Raw genomic sequence first — 21,657 nt, forward strand, 5'->3', positions numbered from 1 at the left:
CAGGCCGGACATTATATATCCCATAACCATCAATACCCAACACTCTGACCCATTTTCATGGAGATTTCAGTAGTGTTGGAACCGGGTGCAGGATGATTAATTGGTTAATTCAACAATCTCTAAAACCAGGTTAAAATATCACTGAGAAATAAGAGTTTAAATATTAATTCTATTTTTCTCATAATGCTTCTCTCTGCTGCAGGTTAGATTATCCTAGCCAATCTAAGATTTTCTGGATAAAATCAGCTTTATCCATCACATCTATCGTGTGAAACATACAAGACATACACAAAACGGATAATAAACCACAATAAGGTGTAAAATGATGGTACGTCTTCCTACCTGATAACATGAAGAGAGTTGACAGTCTGTACTGAGCCGAATGATGATATTTCGACAGATAAATGAATGACGTGGAGATCTGTACAAAGTATCCAGGTTTAGCAAAGCTCTCGTAGGCGCTATAACCAGAGATCCACGTGTTCTTGTGGATTATAAACGTGGAGCGGATCTGAAACTCTTCACTTCTCTGCCACTTGGAGACCATCAAAGTTCTGTTTCTTCCCACATGTAAAAAGAAGTTTGGTCGGTCGGCCAACTCGAAGGAGACCAGATTTCTGTCTGTGGAACAACAAATACGTGTTCAAGTCCAATAAAACTTTGTCAGACATAATCTTATGGCTGCAGTGAAGCTGGTTAGTAAACACACAGAAATATTACCCGAAAGCTCCTAAAATCTAAAAATAAAATATGTCCGACTTCTGTCTTCCATCACAAGTGCGGCCACACACTGGGATATTCTGGTTGGTCATTAGCCTGTGTGTGAGCTTGTTGTGTCTCAAAATATCCTATCTGATTGGATCAGATATGGTAGAAAATAAAGTTTAAAGATTACACCCATGACTGTATGGGGAAGGGGGGAGGATGTGATCACCCACACCTGCCAATGTCACCCCCAGGTCTGGTTCAGCATAGTACCAGATCGAGGTGTAATAAAAGCTATAACAATAAATATAACGTGCAGCGGATTGTCATCTCACCGTGCGCTTTCCGTTTGTACAGTCCGGGGGTCAGCATGAAGTTTGCTGTATGTCCTGGAATCTCTCTGTCTCCCCTCATTGCCATAAGGGTGGCGTCTGACAAGCTGACCGAAAACACCAGATGTCGGTCCACATAACTGAGCAGCCTGTACGGACCTTTCCCTAGAACTTATAATACAAGACAGAGAATGAGTGACTATGAATAATCCAGTATTTACGAACACCAACATATTTATAGATAAGGAAAAACTAAGGGCTAGATTTACTAAGCTGCGGGTTTGAAAAAGTGGGGATGTTGCCTATAGCAACCAATCAGATTCTAGCAGTCATTTTTAGAAGGTACTAAATAAATGAAAGCTAGAATCTGATTGGTTGCTATAGGCAACTTCCCCACTTTTTCATTCCCGCAGCTTAGTAAATCTAGCCCTAGGTGTTTGTTGTGTAGACTAATTGCAGAATCCTGTATATAAGGGTTATTTCTCAATATTAACAATACACAGTCATTTACCCTTATTCCTGCAAACCAGAGCACATTGTATATATCAGTGGAGCTGTACCGGGTAACATGCAGTGGCGTTGTACGGTGTATGGCGCGGATCCCTTAGACGCAGTGTCCATCCTCAACTTATACTGTACTTGGCTGAGCTTTTACTGTACTGGGCAGCCAATCATTTTCTATTTCCTGATCTCTGCTATATACTGTACACTACATTCAGCTCTCGGCTACAGCGAATACTGCCGTTAATATTTCTCCCTCATCACTTCTGGCTAAGAACAGTATAGACTGGCTGGGCCTATGTAGGTCAGGACGTATCAGCTGGTCTTCCGGACAAGGTGGCCTCCTACCCATTGGTGCGGATCGGTACTACGGGATAGAAAACCGGATGCCTTATCACGTGGTGCACCCTCTGGTGGTGTGGCCTAAGGGTTCTTGGGGGAAGGAGAATCCAGGGATAAAGCCCCCCTAACCTTGCAGCGAGACCTGGAGGTCATGGCCCAAATAAATGGAGACCCTACGAGCTCTCTGCACTCAGTTTAATTTATTAAAGCCCAAGGCGTTGTATGTGCTCATTGCTAGAAACCACACTGTATGTCTATATCCTATTATTGTCCTCTACTGCCCCCATGTGGCACAAATAAACCCAGCTGACTTTCAGTTTTGTGGCAAGAGGTGACTTTCACATATTCTGATATTTTCCAGTTTAAAGATTATGAAAAGAATAAAACGTCTATCCAACAAATGCTGTTTCGGAGTCTCAGATGGAAAGAGGACACGTCCAGGTAAGACGGGCGCGATCTCGCCATATAAATCTCTGGTTCAGGAGAGAGGAACGTTGATCTCGCTGGTGTTTGCGTTATTATTTAACCCATTAGGATAGTAAGCGGTCAGACAGATTTTGCTTTGAAATTCATATATCTGCGACTATGTGTCCCTCCGCTATACAGGGAACCAGCCACTCATAGATCAAAATATAAATACTTTAAGACTCACTTTTATTGTAGAATTCACAGTCGTAAGCTAAAGAGAAAGAGAGAATAAAGAGTCAGTAATAGCTATATAAATGGTGAGGGGAATGTCAGGCACCTACAGTACATTATAAGGATATAAGACATCACTTCTGTGTTCTGTACCTTGCACACACCCCCTGTGTGGTCCTGACCTTCCAATCTATCTGCCCATTCTATTATAAAGCACATTATCTGAATACTCTATAGAACTGAAATAATCATTGATTGTGGTTGCGACAATGATCATCTGTAGCACACTAAGGGACAATGTTGGGATTATTATTGCTATAAGGATAGCAGACTTCTCTCTGTCACTTCATAAATTAAAATGGCCATCACCACCACCAGCAGTAGGTATAATAAGATCTTACAATTTCATAGTTCTCGAGCTTTGTCTGTTGTGGATCTGCTGAATAGGGATACCACCCTTCCCTGCTTCCCGGACCTGTGTACTATACATATTGATCTGACTCTGGCCCAGTTCATACTTACGGCACACTCGGGGTGACCTCCAGTCCACAGTAACTCCCTGCTGGCAGCACTGGTGAGCGTACGCTGAAACACTCGAACAAAAACACTCACAGTCTCCACCGCGATTACACCCACAGGTGTCTGACAGGCAATTGGAGTAAAACCAAGTAACATCTACCTAGTGTGCAACACAAACGTATATTACAGTACACAGCGCGCAACACAAACGTATATTACAGTACACAGCGCGCAACACAATCAGAGGCTGGTCTTTCACCAGCTATATTTTAGCTTTGCCCTACATGTGATGGTTTTACCGCTTATGGAGGGGGAAGTACCTCTTCTCTTCTCGCCATCTCATGATGACAATAAAACAATGCTTTGTTCTTTGAATGACACATTTTTATATTAATTTCTTCTTTTGTCATCTTTAACTGTTTCAACATTTTTAATTTTGTTTACACATTAGAGGGGCTGAAAACGTAACTCTGGGCTCATGCGTGTACATATGTGCAGAGACCAGTGGGTTAACCCTTACTGCTATGGGCCAGTATTGCTCAGCAGGTTTCATGGATTTCCTCATCATAGCCCATAATGCGTTCCCAGGGCCCAGCTGCCGTCTGTGTCCTGTCTATTTAAGTCAGCACTCAATCTTCCGACATGTACGACAGAAGCCGCGAGCAGTGTGACTATGTATTTTTATCTGTGTCACATAGTTCAGGTTAGGACTGTCTGAAACATGACAGCCATTATTTTTCGCTCAGGCCTTAACATCATAGAGTATTTACTGCAGCGTGTGCATGGAATATATCCTGAGAACATGGAGATGTAGTAACTGCAACTCACCACTGGATGGCAGGCGTCAAACACCTCACTCAGTAATATTCCACACTCCTTCTTGGCAAAGGGCTCTCGGAGGGGGTTCATAGTACAGGGATTTCTGGTGTCCGGGCTGTCAACACACTGAATAAGACAGATACTATAGCAATAACTCACATTCAGCAACAGGGGGTGAATCAGTATGGTCAATCACAGTGTCACGTGTACCACATATTATCAATGGCAATGTATCTGATGCAGATCCCGCAGCAACAATGTATCTGATGCAGATCCCGCAGCAACAATGTATCTGATGCAGATACCGAAGCAACAATGTATCTGATGCAGATACCGAAGCAACAATGTATCTGATGCAGATACCGCAGTAACAATGTATCTGATGCAGATCCCGCAGTAACAATGTATCTGATGCAGATCCGTGCAGTAACAATATATCTGATGCAGCTCCCGCAGTAACAATGTATCTGATGCAGCTCCCGCAGTAACAATGTATCTGATGCAGCTCCCGCAGTAACAATGTATCTGATGCAGCTCCCGCAGTAACAATGTATCTGATGCAGCTCCCGCAGTAACAATGTATCTGATGCAGATCCCGCAGTAACAATGTATCTGATGCAGATCCCGCAGTAACAATGTATCTGCTGCAGATCCCGCCGTAACAATGTATCTGATGCAGATCACGCAGTAACAATGTATCTGATGCAGATCACGCAGTAACAATGTATCTGATGCAGATCACGCAGTAACAATGTATCTGATGCAGATCACACAGTAACAATGTATCTGATGCAGATCCCGCAGCAACAATGTGTATGAAGCAGATCGCGCAGTAACAATGTATCTGATGCAGATCACCCAGTAACAATGTATCTGATGCAGATCACCCAGTAACAATGTATCTGATGCAGATCATCCAGTAACAATGTATCTGATGCAGATCGCACAGTAACAATGTATCTGATGCAGATCACCCAGTAACAATGTATCTGAAGCAGATCACCCAGTAACAATGTATCTGATGCAGATCACGCAGTAACAATGTATCTGATGCAGATCCCGCAGTAGCAATGTATCTGATGCAGATCCCGCAGTAACAATGTATCTGATTCATATCCCGCAGCAACAATGTATCTGATTCATATCCCGCAGCAACAATGTATCTGATGCAGATCCCGCAGCAACAATGTATCTGATGCAGATACTGCAGCAACAATGTATCTGATGCAGATCACGCAGTAACAATGTGTATGAAGCAGATCGCGCAGTAACAATGTGTATGAAGCAGATCGCACAGTAACAATGTATCTGATGCAGATCGCACAGTAACAATGTATCTGATGCAGATCACACAGTAACAATGTATCTGATGCAGATCGCACAGTAACAATGTATCTGATGCAGATCACCCAGTAACAATGTATCTGATGCAGATCACCCAGTAACAATGTATCTGATGCAGATCACACAGTAACAATGTATCTGATGCAGATCACACAGTAACAATGTATCTGATGCAGATCACCCAGTAACAATGTATCTGATGCAGATCACCCAGTAACAATGTATCTGATGCAGATCACCCAGTAACAATGTATCTGAAGCAGATCACGCAGTAACAATGTATCTGAAGCAGATCACGCAGTAACAATGTATCTGATGCAGATCACGCAGTAACAATGTATCTGATGCAGATCACACAGTAACAATGTATCTGATGCAGATCACACAGTAACAATGTATCTGATGCAGATCACACAGTAACAATGTATCTGATGCAGATCACACAGTAACAATGTATCTGATGCAGATCGCACAGTAACAATGTATCTGATGCAGATCGCACAGTAACAATGTATCTGATGCAGATCGCACAGTAACAATGTATCTGATGCAGATCACACAGTAACAATGTATCTGATGCAGATCACACAGTAACAATGTATCTGATGCAGATCACACAGTAACAATGTATCTGATGCAGATCACACAGTAACAATGTATCTGATGCAGATCACACAGTAACAATGTATCTGATGCAGATCACACAGTAACAATGTATCTGATGCAGATCACACAGTAACAATGTATCTGATGCAGATCACACAGTAACAATGTATCTGATGCAGATCACACAGTAACAATGTATCTGATGCAGATCGCACAGTAACAATGTATCTGATGCAGATCGCACAGTAACAATGTATCTGATGCAGATCACACAGTAACAATGTATCTGATGCAGATCGCACAGTAACAATGTATCTGATGCAGATCACACAGTAACAATGTATCTGATGCAGATCACACAGTAACAATGTATCTGATGCAGATCACACAGTAACAATGTATCTGATGCAGATCACACAGTAACAATGTATCTGATGCAGATCGCACAGTAACAATGTATCTGATGCAGATCACACAGTAACAATGTATCTGATGCAGATCACGCAGTAACAATGTATCTGATGCAGATCACACAGTAACAATGTATCTGAAGCAGATCACACAGTAACAATGTATCTGAAGCATCATATTAAGTTACCTGAACTGCTGCCCAACTGCTTCCAAATTCCTGAGGGTTCGTCAGCTCAAAGTTATCCGGACTTCTCATTTCATTTACTGTCTTCAGGTCAAAGTTCCCGCAAAGTCCACTCAGTTCTCCCTGGAAGTAAATAATATACACGAACAGGAGGTAAATAATATACAGGGGCAAAGGATCAGTAATACATAGCGGTATAATCAGGGCAGTGTAAGGTAGAACCTCGGGTGGGGTAAAATAAAGGGGTGGATATAGGGTAGTATATGTTAAAAAAATTAATGCAAATGTCTTAAACTGTTGTTGTAGTTTTAATGCAGATTTGCAACTGTCCCCCTGATGTAGTGAGAACCAGTCCAGTCTTTATTGTCCCTTTATAACTGTGCCCATGAAGAGGGTGAAGAAAAGAATAGTCAACTTTCCAGACCAGCGATCCAGCGCAGGAAAGTCCACTCTTCCCGCAGTTCTCCCTGACATTGGTGACAGTGCATCTGAACACATATGCTGTCAGCCAATCAGTGCTCAGAACAGTGAGCCAATCAGGGCTCACCGCTGGCCATTTTAATTTGGTGACACTGTGAACACCTGAGAAGCAGCGCAAGAGCGAGAAAAAAAGAAGAGTGATGCCGACAATTCAAGCGACAGGAGAAGTCCTACGCGAACTGTAGAGGACAAAGCCTCTTCAATTGAATACAGAGCCGAACTGGAGAAGAGACGCCGCCAGCTGGAAGGACAGAAGGACAAGGAAGTGGCAGGGAGATGATCTTTTTCCTGCAAGTAAGTTTTCCATACTTCTCCCATACCCTCTGACGCATACTGCTGGGTACAAGGCCCATGGCACAGTTAGGAGGGCTCAAGTGCATTTTTTTTAAGTCATGTATTTATGGCCACAGCTTTTACCATGCTTAAAAGCCAGGGGCCACAATCTTTACAGGCTTAAAGCCTGCCCTGCAGCTTGTTTAGAAAAGTTGCTAGGTACAGAGCCTAGACAAGGGGACTCTAAATTAGGCATAGCCTATGGCCAAATTAGTTCAGGCACTAGGCCTGCCAGCAAATAGGATGTCAGTAACCTTTCTTTTCGAGACCACGCCCTGACTGGTATCGCCATTTTTGGTCTCCATTGTGCTGCCTAAATTTCCTAGTCAGCTGCAGTGTTGCACCTGGACCCGGGGCACTTGTTAGAGTTTTGTTGTAACTAGACTAGAGTGGGATACACCCGACGTAGTTTAGTCCCATTCAGTCCTGTGGGGAGGGGTTTGTTCTGCTTACCCCCATAGCCGCTGAGAAAGATTACACAGCAATCAAAAAAACAGATGTTCAGGTGAGTGGTCCCTGTCGTTGTGTTTCTTTGTCCTCCTATGTCTTGTGCTTTTTTTCCTTGCGTGCATTGTTGGAAAGGAAGATCCGAATACAGGACTTTGAGGAATCCTTGCAAGGACATTGGTACACTCCCACCTGGAGCCCTTTTGTGGATGCCCACAGCCTCTCAGAGACGAACCCCAGACAGCTCAACCCGGAGCCTCTCATAGACTAATCCCAGACAGATCAACCCGGAGCCTCTCAGAGACTTTTCCCAGGCAGACAGCTGAACCCGGAGCCTCTCAGAGACTAATCCAGGACAGCTCAGCCTGAAGCCTGTCAGAGACTGTCCCGGGAAGGGAATATGGTGAGGGGACAGGTTGTAGGATAAGATGATGAGATAAGTGCAGAGACTGTCTTCAGTTACTGGAGAGAATGAATCAAGAGTGGATTGGAGAGTGTAGGTGAAGGTGGGTAGAGTGGGTGGAGCGTGTGGAATTTGACATGAGGAAATATATTTTTTGACTGGGAAATAAAATGGTAATACACTAGATATCTCTGTTCTCCTGTCCACATGTTACAAGTGTTGGAAGACTCAGAGATTGACACAGGACATGACGTCACCCAGTCCCTCTTTTGTGCCCTTCAGTTTGTAAGCAGATTTTCTAAGTGATTCTACTCTGTGTGAAACAGTCACGAAAGAAGAGGGTTTTAACCATTTCATACACTTTGGAAGAAGGGCCTATATTTCTTGTGTGATTGTCACCTAGGAATTTTTTATCTCACTTGGAAATTTGCATTTATGTGCTAAAAACAATATTAATCTATGTGTGAATATGTTTGGAATTTATTTCTCAGTGCCTCATGATGAGGATGATACATTGTTATGTAAGGAGTCATTTCCTCGGTTGAATTACTATTTGGGAGAGTGAGCGCTCAAGGTAAACACTATCGTTTCTATTTTCTATTATATTGTTTGAATAAGTGTAGTGGCCTCCTGTGTGTACCCTTGGCCGGCACACTTATACAATAACGCCAGTCCTTAACACAACTCTATTCTATGAGGCAATATCTTGTTGAATGGTGTCGATTTTGTCTTTGAAGTAAAATCATGGTCTGTGAGGGAGGAATGGGGTGGAGGTTCAGGTGGGCAGAGAAGGGAGTTGAAGGTGGCAAAGTGGGTTAGAAGACTGCGTGGACATTAGACATTTGAAGTATGTTTGTTTGCCAATTGAAAGGGCAGCATTGTAATATAAAAGGATACATTTATAGTGGAGAAAATCAGGATAGGAACTCTGCAATGTGGAGCACTTTTGCAGGTAAGGGGTCTGCTTGGTGTGCCATGGTCAGCGTTTGGATCGTTGGAGACTGTATCTATCGTAGCTAGAGTTGCACTGTCTAAGGCTAAAGCGAGTGTTTTGTTGTAGAAAGAGGCAGCCTGATTAGGGCAGGAGAATTCAGTCATAGGAGAAAGTAGTTGTTTTAGGGAAAAACGAGAAGTAGATTGGGTAAGGAGAACTTCGGTGTCGCTGTGTATGTGTGAATTTGGGTGTAGGGGGGAGGGCATGAGGTAACGCGAGGCTTAAGGAAAGGGGGCTGTGGTCGGAGAGTAGGAAGCCTAAGTTGAATAAACTGGAGATGGAACGGTAGTGGGAAAAGGTCAAGGGAATGTCCACCACAGTGTGTGGAAGAGGAGATCCAATGGGAGAGACCAAAGGAAGAAAGTTTAGTGGCAGAAGAGACAGTAGGATTACCAATGGGAATGTTGAAATCACCTATTATGAGAGTCGGCAGGTCAAAGGAGAGGAAATAAGTGAGCCAGGCTGCAAAGTTGTCCAGAAATTAGGAAACTATACCTGGGGGCGATAAACGGCAGCATCATAAAGGTGGAGAGGATAAAATAGACGGCTAGTGTGGACTTCAAAGGAAGAGCATAAGAAGGAGGGTTCAGAGGGTATGACTTCAAAGATGCCTACTCCACTAATTCTGCAAACATCAATAATCTCAGTAAGAGCCTTTCTCTGTACCCAATAAGCCTGACATCTCTTCAGGGTGATGGGACAACGTCGTAAGACATTACCTGCCACTGGGGTCCCACTTGTACGTGAATGGTCGTTCTCTGGTCCCACAGAAGTGTAATATACTCCGCAGAGAAATGGAGAAAGGTGAAGAAGCCGGCTTGCCAGATGTGAATCTCTTGTCTTTTATCTATAATGCTTGACGGACTCTGGAATAGATACAAACAGTCAGGGTACACGCTCTATCTCTACTCCCCCCCTCCCCAAATGTACCCACCAGTCATGTGACCTCTTCACCCACCTAAGTACCACATGGGAACCATTCCTATTTGTTCTGTTCTTTACAGCTAGGAAGTATTCGTAACGCTGGCTCTTTAGTTACTCTGAGTGTATGTTGCTAATTAGAATAATAGTAGTAGCCTAACTGTACAGTGACGAACACACCTACCATTCATTAGAAAATCTAAATGAAAATTGTGCCCCTTTTGTATTAACCCTTGGTTTAACACCTTAGGTAGCCATTTGGTTGTGGTTGTCATGAGGTATAATACGATCTGATTATGTGAAAATACGTGTGATGGTGTCATAGGATATTTTTCAGGTGCTCAGTGAGTATGCTCACGCCATGACATATATGTATATGTTTAATGACACCTCTTCTATAATTCACATACAAAAATATTAATAAAAAAAATATATATATAATTGTATATTTTCTTTTACCTCCAAAATATAAAATTTTTCTCTTAAAACTGAGGCCTTAATTACCGGATTTCCAGTGTCATCGTCAAATATAATTAGTGACTGCCCAACGTTGATAGAGATTAATTTCCTGCAGATTGTTCCAGTATTGTAACAATTGACATTTTCTACGGTGACAGACAAGCTGTCCAATGACAGACTCTGGAAGAGAATAGAGTAGACCCTCGTTACACACAGTCCAGTAACACAGATATAAGAGTAGACCCTCGTTACACACAGTCCAGTAACACAGATATAAGAGAAGACCCTCGTTACACACAGTCCAGTAACACAGATATAAGAGAAGACCCCGTTATACACAGTCCAGTAACACAGATATGAGGAGACCTCCGTTACACACAGTCCAGTAACACAGATATAAGAGAAGACCCTCGTTACACACAGTACAGTAACACAGATATAAGAGAAGACCTTCGTTACACACAGTACAGTAACACAGATATAAGAGAAGACCCCCGTTATACACAGTCCAGTAACACAGATATAAGAGAAAACCCCAGTTACACACAGTCCAGTAACACAGATATGAGGAGACCCCGTTACACACAGTCCAGTAACACAGATATAAGAGAAGACCCTCGTTATACACAGTCCAGTGACACAGATATGAGGAGACCCCGTTACACACAGTCCAGTAACACAGATATAAGAGAAGACCCTCGTTATACACAGTCCAGTAACACAAAGTCGAAGCAGGATCTGACACAGGACGAGGTTCTGACAGAGATTGGACTCTCTTTTCCGCGCCTGCCACAGGTGTTTACAGTAGACAATTGCAGGGATAGGCTTGGTACCCTTAGGTTTTTTTTCAGGCTCATATTGTATACAAAAGAAGTAAAACCAGTCAATAAAAATCAATTAGGACAGGACGACGTGTGTCAGTTAGGTGCCACCTGGTAATAATGCTAAGACATGGGTCAGCTGCTCAGACAAAATGTAAGAGTCATGTGGAGGCGACTTTCCAGAGCTACGGAGGTAGTGAAAGTAAGGCAGGGCAATGTCGTTAGAGCACGTAGGCCTTTGTGCTTTATCTGACGAGATGAATGCGGTGGGAGGGGGCGTCTGTCTAGCAATGAGTAAAATCGCCTTTTTATATATAACACATACTATTAATCCAAACTGCCAGCACCAATACTATTTTTAAAGACCTCGCTATGAGGAAGTTTAGATTACTCCCCCTAAAATACCATCACAGCTTACACCCCACTACAATTCAAATTAATATAACCAGAGTCATCGTTAACCAAACAACTCCTTGTATATCAGTTATGTAGCACTTAACAACCAAGCTATCTGGTGCATTTGTTTGTTAAAAATACAAAAGCAGAACATTAATAAATTGAATTTAATATAGCAAAACAGCCACAATGTTTAAGATATAAAAATAAAATAACAAGATAACAGGAGAAATACAGAAATAGAAAAAAAACTTTCGCAATGTTCTATCTGATGCAGTCATTGGTTCCAATCGCCAAAATCGATGCCCTCCAGGAATATGACAATATTCCATAACATCCAGTGACCTTATAACCCCGATCCTTCAGCTCAGCCCTCCTATCCTGGGAGGTCACTAGCAGAGGGCTCTGTGAAGGCTAATGGATGGTTTATATACATATTTGACTTCCACTGCTCACACAAATTCAGTGGGAATTCTTAAAAAAAAAAATAAAAAAAAAAAAAATTACACATTCCTTGGCCCATACATCATAGGAATATGATTTTACCTCCAACCAACCAGTTATAAATGTACACACAGATACATATGAAATATGCCAATATTAGGTATATTATCTTCACTAAGGTGTTAGAATTCAATTTCAACACATTTTAGGGACCTACCTTCACTGATTATACATACATTATTTTTTTGATGTACCGTATTCCCTTTCCTATATTAAAATATAGGACATGCTGGACTTTATAGCTGGAGGTCCTTTGTGGAGTGATCATGAACATCACCTCCTGAGTTGTGGCTCAGCCCTCCAATCTAGCTGACTGAACACACTACTCGGCTAAGTGACAAGACAGACACCTTAACGTGTAACATCCAACTTAGGTGAAGGAGGACAAAGGCACAGGGAAAAGATAAGTCAACACATGTGTCTGCACGGTGGCTTTTAGTGGTTAGATTTTTCATGCTATAAACTCATGGAAAAGCCCTAATAACAACAATACAGAACGTGAGTATCAGATGCATTAGTCATTTCTCACCTTAATGAGATGAACTTTACACGCTCCAACAAAATCAAACGCCAAACCATCAAATGTCCGGTAATGGCGATCGCCGTAATATGTGCACATGGATGGACACGGGTGTAAGGTGCATTGAAATGATCCATGATGACATACACTAAGTCACATATTAAAATAATAAAAAACATGAAAATCGGTGTTAGTAACTGGTTCCAAATTCCCCAATACAGCAAAACTGTTGTGAACCCTCACACAAATGTATGTCCATCATAAACTGTAGAATTGTCTGAGAAACAGACCAATCTGTGGATTTGTTAGAGTAGAGATTTTACATTGGTGCAGACACACAAAAAAAATAAATCTCACAATTCTGCAAAACTAACAAAAAGTTAAATTAAGGAAAAGATGATATAACAAGAGGGATGTCTGAATTGAATTTCATATAGAGATGCGTTAACTCTTCCTGCATCAATGAGACACGTGCCTCACGTCTCTACATTGTGCTGCTGGGGACCCTGCTCCTTCCACTATATAACTTTCAGTCTGTGGCTTCCTGCTGCCTCCATTCCCCTCCTCACATCAGGTCACTGCCCCTGTCATATGCAGCCCTGTCCTCACTAACACATCACCCATCTCCTGACATACTCTGTGCTGCTGGAGGACCCTGCTCCTTCCACTATATAAAACTTTCAGTCTATAGCTTCCTACATCAGTGCGACAGTAGCCTCCCATCCCTACTCTGTGCAAGAACAGCATGATCAGTAATTTCCTGAAATGTTCTGTGCTGCTGTGTACATTCAGATAATATGATTGGCTACATAGCTGAGGACAGATTACAATAAGGTGCCGACATCAGTCAAACACACCCTAAAAAGCACATCCAGAAAACACTAGAATGGTGGATTCTTTATACTGATCAGTAATTGGGGACACAAGATGTTTATCATTGGTCATATATCATACATTCGTTTATTTAATATAAATCTCACCACAAGTACCAACCGCCTCCGTTTTACAGCCAGTATCTTGGTACATATTGTATTTGGTGAAAAATTTGATTTAGCAAATAATTCTATGAATATAGACTGGTAAAGGTGAAATAAAACAGCTGCATAGACAGCAACAGTCAGATCACTGGTCCAGGAAGTGAGTGGCTCATATGCAAATTGTGTCCAATATATTCGCACATTACCAAAGTGATCTTTAAGAATATTGGAGCCTTTCAACATCCACTTGTCAATTTATCAGACGTATCTACCTGTATTTATCTCTATACAGAAGAAATGACATAACTAATAAACAAGCTTGATGCAATGACAGGCGTTTAAATGTCACAATAATAATGTAGTGTATTTGTACCACTTCTCAGCTCCAGGCGGATGTAGAGACTGGGACGTGTCATATCTATATGTAGCCGCAGGAATATTCATTTTTACATGATTTAAAACAGCGGCTGATGTTCCTCATCAGAGCAATGCAAAGTATACACCACAAACACCTGCAATAATTATCTGTACAGTGCAGGAAAAGAACTCACCACGTGTGGCAGGAGCCATTCACAATGTCTCCTGGGTAATACTCCTTGGCCTTCCACGAGCAGGGACAGGCATCCGGTTCAAAACATTCATTGCCGTGTTTCACAAGGCTGCAAATTAATAATATTACAAGGTTACACCCTCCATTGTGTCCCTGTGTCATGTGTCTTCTTCACCTTATTTACAGGGACATTATTATACTGTACATCTGTGACTGGGATAAGATGTAGTTATCTTCTATAGTTATCTTCAACATGTTATGACATTGGTGCACAATGAAGATTAACTACCCCCCTCCCCCACACATTATCCCAAACATACTGAAAGGCAGGAAATGGTAACCCTGACCCAAGTAACATTCACTTTTTAAACTCATTAAGATGCATCATTTTTTTGCTGTATCTTTAGCAGTTGGATCTGTAAATTGTGTTAATGTCCTAATGCTCCGATTAGCTGCAGGTTGGTCTCGTCCTGTCTACTTCAAGGTCATACACAGAAAACCACAAATAAATACAATGTGGCTACAACTGTGGGGTATTTACCACGGGAACCCCGTTATTCCTGAGACCGATGCTTTTCAAGTCTTGTTTATATAAAGTTGCTAAAAGTGACCCTAATGCGTCTCATCAGTTTTCACCGCAGGGCCTCTATAGAGTCATTGGACTACGTTTCTAGTTTCTCCGACTCTTCCTCTTCTTCCCGCAGCCGTCTGAAACAGGCAGTGACTGATATTAGTGCTACACAAAGTCTGCAACCTGCCTAGTACACTTTATATTATTACACCATCATATCTTACACAGTCTGGAACAGTATTAACAACATGAAAACCTGAAACGTTGCATTAAGCGCCCAGGGGTCACTAGAGGGCATCACATCACAGACAATGCTCTGCGGGAGGTCAGTCAGCCATTAATGGTCAATATGTCAAACGCCAGCTCTCTGTACATATGTCCTACTAATTATTATCCTATTACGATTCACAAATTACCAGGAGTTTGGCAGAGACCGTCATTTGCTGACAGCACCGCAGCAGATGGGAGTCTGTCCGGTAACAATATCCACCTAATACAGGTGATAACAGCTCTAGGACAACCCCCTTATTACAGTACAACAGATGGATTTCATACACCGAAACTAACGAAAATAAGGGGGCGATTTCTGAAAACAAATGTGCCAATTATTTTACAGGTACAAACATTTAAGGATCACAGAAAAGTGGACAACGGGAAATATCTGGCAACATCTTGAACAGATTCTATAGATTACAACACGGCTGATCCTGTCCCCAGGAAACCTCTATGCAGTGCCGTAACTAGACATTTTAGTGCCCTGGGCGAGACAAGGCACCGGCGCCCCCCATCTAAGTGGGAGTGGCATTTTACAAGTGGGTGTGGCCAACCTAATGTGGGGGTGTGGCTAGCACCTTACTGAAATAACTCTGTTACACATATTTGCAAATGCATGAGATTATATATATATATATATATATATATATATATATATATATATATATATATATATATATATATATATAGACCAATGGGACACCCCAGTCCCCATTGAGTATTATGGGGACTGCTGGATTGTGCGATAATTTGCTTAATGAGGAAGATATCTCCGATATCTCCTGTTAGACTTTTGTTAAATGGTCACATTACTTAAAAATGTCTAAGCCATTCAGAAAAATCCATTTCGCATAGTTTAGGGCTCTGTGATTGTACAATTCATTATCCTTTATTGGATATTAATTACATATTACTTCAAATGTTTGGTTAAATTCAACTTACATAATGTACAATTCTGTCCAGAAAAAAACCATACATAAAACACAATTGTATACATTTATAAATCTCTGTAATATTATGCACCACATGTAATGAAAGTTATTTCTTATCAGTGTTCAGCACTGAGGCAAACATGTGAAATGGTTAAAAGATGATAACCAGTTAAAATTCACAAAGCTTCTATTTATAAACAATGTCCTGAATGAACATTCCTCCTAATGTTTGTAAATCCTGAATATTGGCATAGGTGTCCAGGAATAGTGGAAACGTTCACTTACAGTTAGTGGCAGTATATCCCTTTCCGTGTCCGGTTTCTATCTGCAGAGCTTGTTACCTCTCCTATATAAATTGGAGGGTGATTAACTCCTGGATCTGGCGTGACTGCAGCATTCCATCCAGCTTCTGAAAGGGACTAATACACACGGACGTCATGAGAGAGAGAGATTAACTTTCCGCAGTGGAACGCATGTGCGTTCCACCGACAGGAAGTTCGGCATTTGGAACGCAAAGCGTTCCAAATGCCGAACTTCCTGTCGGTGGAACGCACATGCGTTCCACTGCGGAAAGTTAATCTCTCTCTCTCTCTCATGATGTCCGTGTGTGGACGGTAAAAAGGCAGAAGATAGGGCTAGGTAGCGGGCGGCTGCTGCGCCCACTTGGGCTTGCGCCCGGGGCGACGGCACCGTCCGCACCACCCTAGTTACGGCTCTGCCTCTATGTTTATGTGGCAATCTTCACAATGATGGAGGATCACATAACTTACTTCCTGAAGCATTTTACAGAGATACAAAAAACGGTTAATAGCGACTCCAAATACTAGTATTACAGCAATAGCAGGGACATGGGCCACCTTTCATGGAAGGGCCCTTGAGCCAAACCTGCACTAGCAATTTATCCAAACAAAGGTACCTGAAGCTCAGAATCTAAGTAACTTTATACACAATACAGACAATATCCTGTATACAAAACGTCAGAAGCATAAACAGCAGATAATGACCATCTTTGCCCAATCCAATCTGTACATTTTTCTAAAAGGGGTTTCCATTTTTTGCAACATTTTACACAACCACATGTTTCCCCAGAAATTGATGTAAACCTGCCATTTGAATACACAGCCAACTGACTTACCCAAGCGACCGCTGCTAGAGAGCCATCCTATGTACTGACCTACACCAGAGAGCCGTCCTATGTACTGACCTACACCAGAGAGCCGTCCTATGTACTGACCTACACCAGAGAGCCGTCCTATGTACTGACCTACACCAGAGAGCCGTCCTATGTACTGACCTACACCAGAGAGCCGTCCTATGTACTAACCTACACCAGAGAGCCGTCCTATGTACTGACCTACACCAGAGAGCCGTCCTATGTACTGACCTACACCAGAGAGCCGTCCTATGTACTGACCTACACCAGAGAGCCGTCCTATGTACTGACCTACACCAGAGAGCCGTCCTATGTACTGACCTACACCAGAGAGCCGTCCTATGTACTAACCTACACCAGAGAGCCGTCCTATGTACTGACCTACACCAGAGAGCCGTCCTATGTACTGACCTACACCAGAGAGCCGTCCTATGTACTGACCTACACCAGAGAGCCGTCCTATGTACTGACCTACACCAGAGAGCCGTCCTATGTACTAACATACACCAGAGAGCCATCCTATGTACTGACCTACACCAGAGAGCCGTCCTATGTACTGACCTACACCAGAGAGCCGTCCTATGTACTGACCTACACCAGAGAGCCGTCCTATATACTAACCTACACCAGAGAGCCGTCCTATGTACTGACCTACACCAGAGAGCCGTCCTATGTACTGACCTACACCAGAGAACCGTCCTATGTACTAACCTACACCAGAGAGCCGTCCTATGTACTGACCTACACCAGAGAGCCATCCTATGTACTGACCTACACCAGAGAGCCGTCCTATGTACTGACCTACACCAGAGAGCCGTCCTATGTACTAACTTACACCAGAGAGCCGTCCTATGTACTGACCTACACCAGAGAGCCGTCCTATGTACTGACCTACACCAGAGAGCCGTCCTATGTACTGACCTACACCAGAGAGCCATCCTATGTACTGACCTACACCAGAGAGCCGTCCTATGTACTAACATACACCAGAGAGCCATCCTATGTACTGACCTACACCAGAGAGCCGTCCTATGTACTGACCTACACCAGAGAGCCGTCCTATGTACTAACCTACACCAGAGAGCCGTCCTATGTACTGACCTACACCAGAGAGACGTCCTATGTACTGACCTACACCAGAGAGCCGTCCTATGTACTGACCTACACCAGAGAGCCGTCCTATGTACTGACCTACACCAGAGAGCCGTCCTATGTACTGACCTACACCAGAGAACCGTCCTATGTACTGACCTACACCAGAGAGCCATCCTATGTACTGACCTACACCAGAGAGCCGTCCTATGTACTAACCTACACCAGAGAGCCGTCCTATGTACTGACCTACACCAGAGAGCCGTCCTATGTACTGACCTACACCAGAGAGCCGTCCTATGTACTGACCTACACCAGAGAGCCGTCCTATGTACTGACCTACACCAGAGAGCCGTCCTATGTACTGACCTACACCAGAGAGCCGTCCTATGTACTGACCTACACCAGAGAGCCGTCCTATGTACTGACCTACACCAGAGAGCCGTCCTATGTACTGACCTACACCAGAGAGCCGTCCTATGTACTGACCTACACCAGAGAGCCGTCCTATGTACTGACCTACACCAGAGAGCCGTCCTATGTACTGACCTACACCAGAGAGCCGTCCTATGTACTAACCTACACCAGAGAGCCGTCCTATGTACTGACCTACACCAGAGAGCCGTCCTATGTACTGACCTACACCAGAGAGCCGTCCTATGTACTGACCTACACCAGAGAGCCGTCCTATGTACTGACCTACACCAGAGAGCCGTCCTATGTACTGACCTACACCAGAGAGCCGTCCTATGTACTAACATACACCAGAGAGCCATCCTATGTACTGACCTACACCAGAGAGCCGTCCTATGTACTGACCTACACCAGAGAGCCGTCCTATGTACTGACCTACACCAGAGAGCCGTCCTATGTACTGACCTACACCAGAGAGCCGTCCTATGTACTGACCTACACCAGAGAGCCGTCCTATGTACTGACCTACACCAGAGAGCCGTCCTATGTACTGACCTACACCAGAGAGCCGTCCTATGTACTGACCTACACCAGAGAACCGTCCTATGTACTGACCTACACCAGAGAGCCATCCTATGTACTGACCTACACCAGAGAGCCGTCCTATGTACTAACTTACACCAGAGAGCCGTCCTATGTACTGACCTACACCAGAGAACCGTCCTATGTACTGACCTACACCAGAGAGCCATCCTATGTACTAACTTACACCAGAGAGCCGTCCTATGTACTAACTTACACCAGAGAGCCGTCCTATGTACTGACCTACACCAGAGAGCCGTCCTATGTACTAACTTACACCAGAGAACCGTCCTATGTACTGACCTACACCAGAGAGCCATCCTATGTACTAACTTACACCAGAGAGCCGTCCTATGTACTAACTTACACCAGAGAGCCGTCCTATGTACTGACCTACACCAGAGAGCCGTCCTATGTACTGACCTACACCAGAGAGCCGTCCTATGTACTGACCTACACCAGAGAGCCGTCCTATGTACTGACCTACACCAGAGAGCCGTCCTATGTACTGACCTACACCAGAGAGCCGTCCTATGTACTGACCTACACCAGAGAACCGTCCTATGTACTGACCTACAGCAGAGAGCCGTCCTATGTACTGACCTACACCAGAGAGCCGTCCTATGTACTGACCTACACCAGAGAGCCGTCCTATGTACTGACCTACACCAGAGAGCCGTCCTATGTACTGACCTACACCAGAGAACCGTCCTATGTACTGACCTACACCAGAGAGCCGTCCTATGTACTGACCTACACCAGAGAGCCGTCCTATGTACTGACCTACACCAGAGAGCCGTCCTATGTACTGACCTACACCAGAGAGCCGTCCTATGTACTGACCTACACCAGAGAGCCGTCCTATGTACTGACCTACACCAGAGAGCCGTCCTATGTACTGACCTACACCAGAGAGCCGTCCTATGTACTGACCTACACCAGAGAGCCGTCCTATGTACTGACCTACACCAGAGAGCCGTCCTATGTACTGACCTACACCAGAGAGCCGTCCTATGTACTGACCTACACCAGAGAGCCGTCCTATGTACTGACCTACACCAGAGAGCCGTCCTATGTACTAACCTACACCAGAGAGCCGTCCTATGTACTGACCTACACCAGAGAGCCGTCCTATGTACTGACCTACACCAGAGAGCCGTCCTATGTACTGACCTACACCAGAGAACCGTCCTATGTACTGACCTACACCAGAGAGCCATCCTATGTACTGACCTACACCAGAGAGCCGTCCTATGTACTAACTTACACCAGAGAGCCGTCCTATGTACTGACCTACACCAGAGAACCGTCCTATGTACTGACCTACACCAGAGAGCCATCCTATGTACTAACTTACACCAGAGAGCCGTCCTATGTACTAACTTACACCAGAGAGCCGTCCTATGTACTGACCTACACCAGAGAGCCGTCCTATGTACTAACTTACACCAGAGAACCGTCCTATGTACTGACCTACACCAGAGAGCCATCCTATGTACTAACTTACACCAGAGAGCCGTCCTATGTACTAACTTACACCAGAGAGCCGTCCTATGTACTGACCTACACCAGAGAGCCGTCCTATGTACTGACCTACACCAGAGAGCCGTCCTATGTACTGACCTACACCAGAGAGCCGTCCTATGTACGACTTGCACCACAGACCTCTGCCAGGGAGCTAACAGTCTGCTCCTGGATAAATGGCCACGTATGCACTCAGGAGCAGCGGATGGTCTAGATTGTCCTTTTGAATTTAAAGATTAAAACCTCAATAATTCAAAGCCCTGAATTAATATACGGGACAATCTCCTTCTGCTGTTGGTTTACACAAGACAGACTTTAATTACTATTTGTTGAAGACTGAGATACCTTCAACACCCTTAATTTAGTTTTGAGAAAATTCATTAGAAAGCCTAAGTTCCCCAAACTGAACGGATCACAGATTTCAGTCGTGTTAGCCAGAGAATAATAATAGGAGAGATTTTTGGATGTAGATCAAATGCAAGTTCTGCTTTGTATTCTGGGTCATGGACATCAGACACAAGAGAGTGCAGAGATGTGCTGGATTCTGGGGGACAGAGGGAAGATGATGGGGGCAGCTGAGGGAAGAGACATCTCATCAACTGGGGTAATCTCAGGACATGACAAACATTATGTATATTCATGGACAAGGAGAAAGTGGGAGCAGGGATATATCACAAATAAATGAATAGAACTTGTATTCTGACATCCTGGAAATATAAAAATCAATGAAAATATTCCAGGGACATATTCTGGCTCCAGGTATTTATATATAGTAATGATGGCATTATATTGGAAACTACTGAGGCGGAAAGGGATCTAGGAGTCACTATTTCAGGTGACATAAAGGCAGGTAAGTAATGTAACAAAGCAATGAGAAAGGTAAGTCAGATGCTTGGTTGTATAGGGAGG

The 21,657-nt window shown here is 43.6% G+C and overlaps 1 protein-coding gene across 1 annotated transcript in view; it reads right to left on the reverse strand.

Annotated features, from left to right (window-relative positions):
• The window catches only part of OTOG (otogelin), a 143,304-nt gene that overhangs the window by 62,886 nt on the left and 58,761 nt on the right, over positions 1–21,657 (reverse strand). Inside the window, exons 24-33 of the mRNA XM_075188506.1 lie at positions 14,209–14,316; positions 12,690–12,828; positions 10,485–10,619; positions 9,779–9,925; positions 6,406–6,525; positions 3,867–3,983; positions 3,042–3,198; positions 2,533–2,559; positions 1,041–1,208; positions 343–621 (exon numbers count right to left, since the gene is read on the reverse strand). Of these exons, the coding sequence (XP_075044607.1) occupies positions 343–621; positions 1,041–1,208; positions 2,533–2,559; positions 3,042–3,198; positions 3,867–3,983; positions 6,406–6,525; positions 9,779–9,925; positions 10,485–10,619; positions 12,690–12,828; positions 14,209–14,316 (1,397 nt within the window). The remainder of the gene's footprint in view (positions 1–342; positions 622–1,040; positions 1,209–2,532; positions 2,560–3,041; positions 3,199–3,866; positions 3,984–6,405; positions 6,526–9,778; positions 9,926–10,484; positions 10,620–12,689; positions 12,829–14,208; positions 14,317–21,657) is intronic.

The sequence above is a fragment of the Mixophyes fleayi genome, chromosome 10 (assembly GCF_038048845.1).
Source record: "Mixophyes fleayi isolate aMixFle1 chromosome 10, aMixFle1.hap1, whole genome shotgun sequence".
NCBI classification, from domain to species: domain Eukaryota; kingdom Metazoa; phylum Chordata; class Amphibia; order Anura; family Limnodynastidae; genus Mixophyes; species Mixophyes fleayi.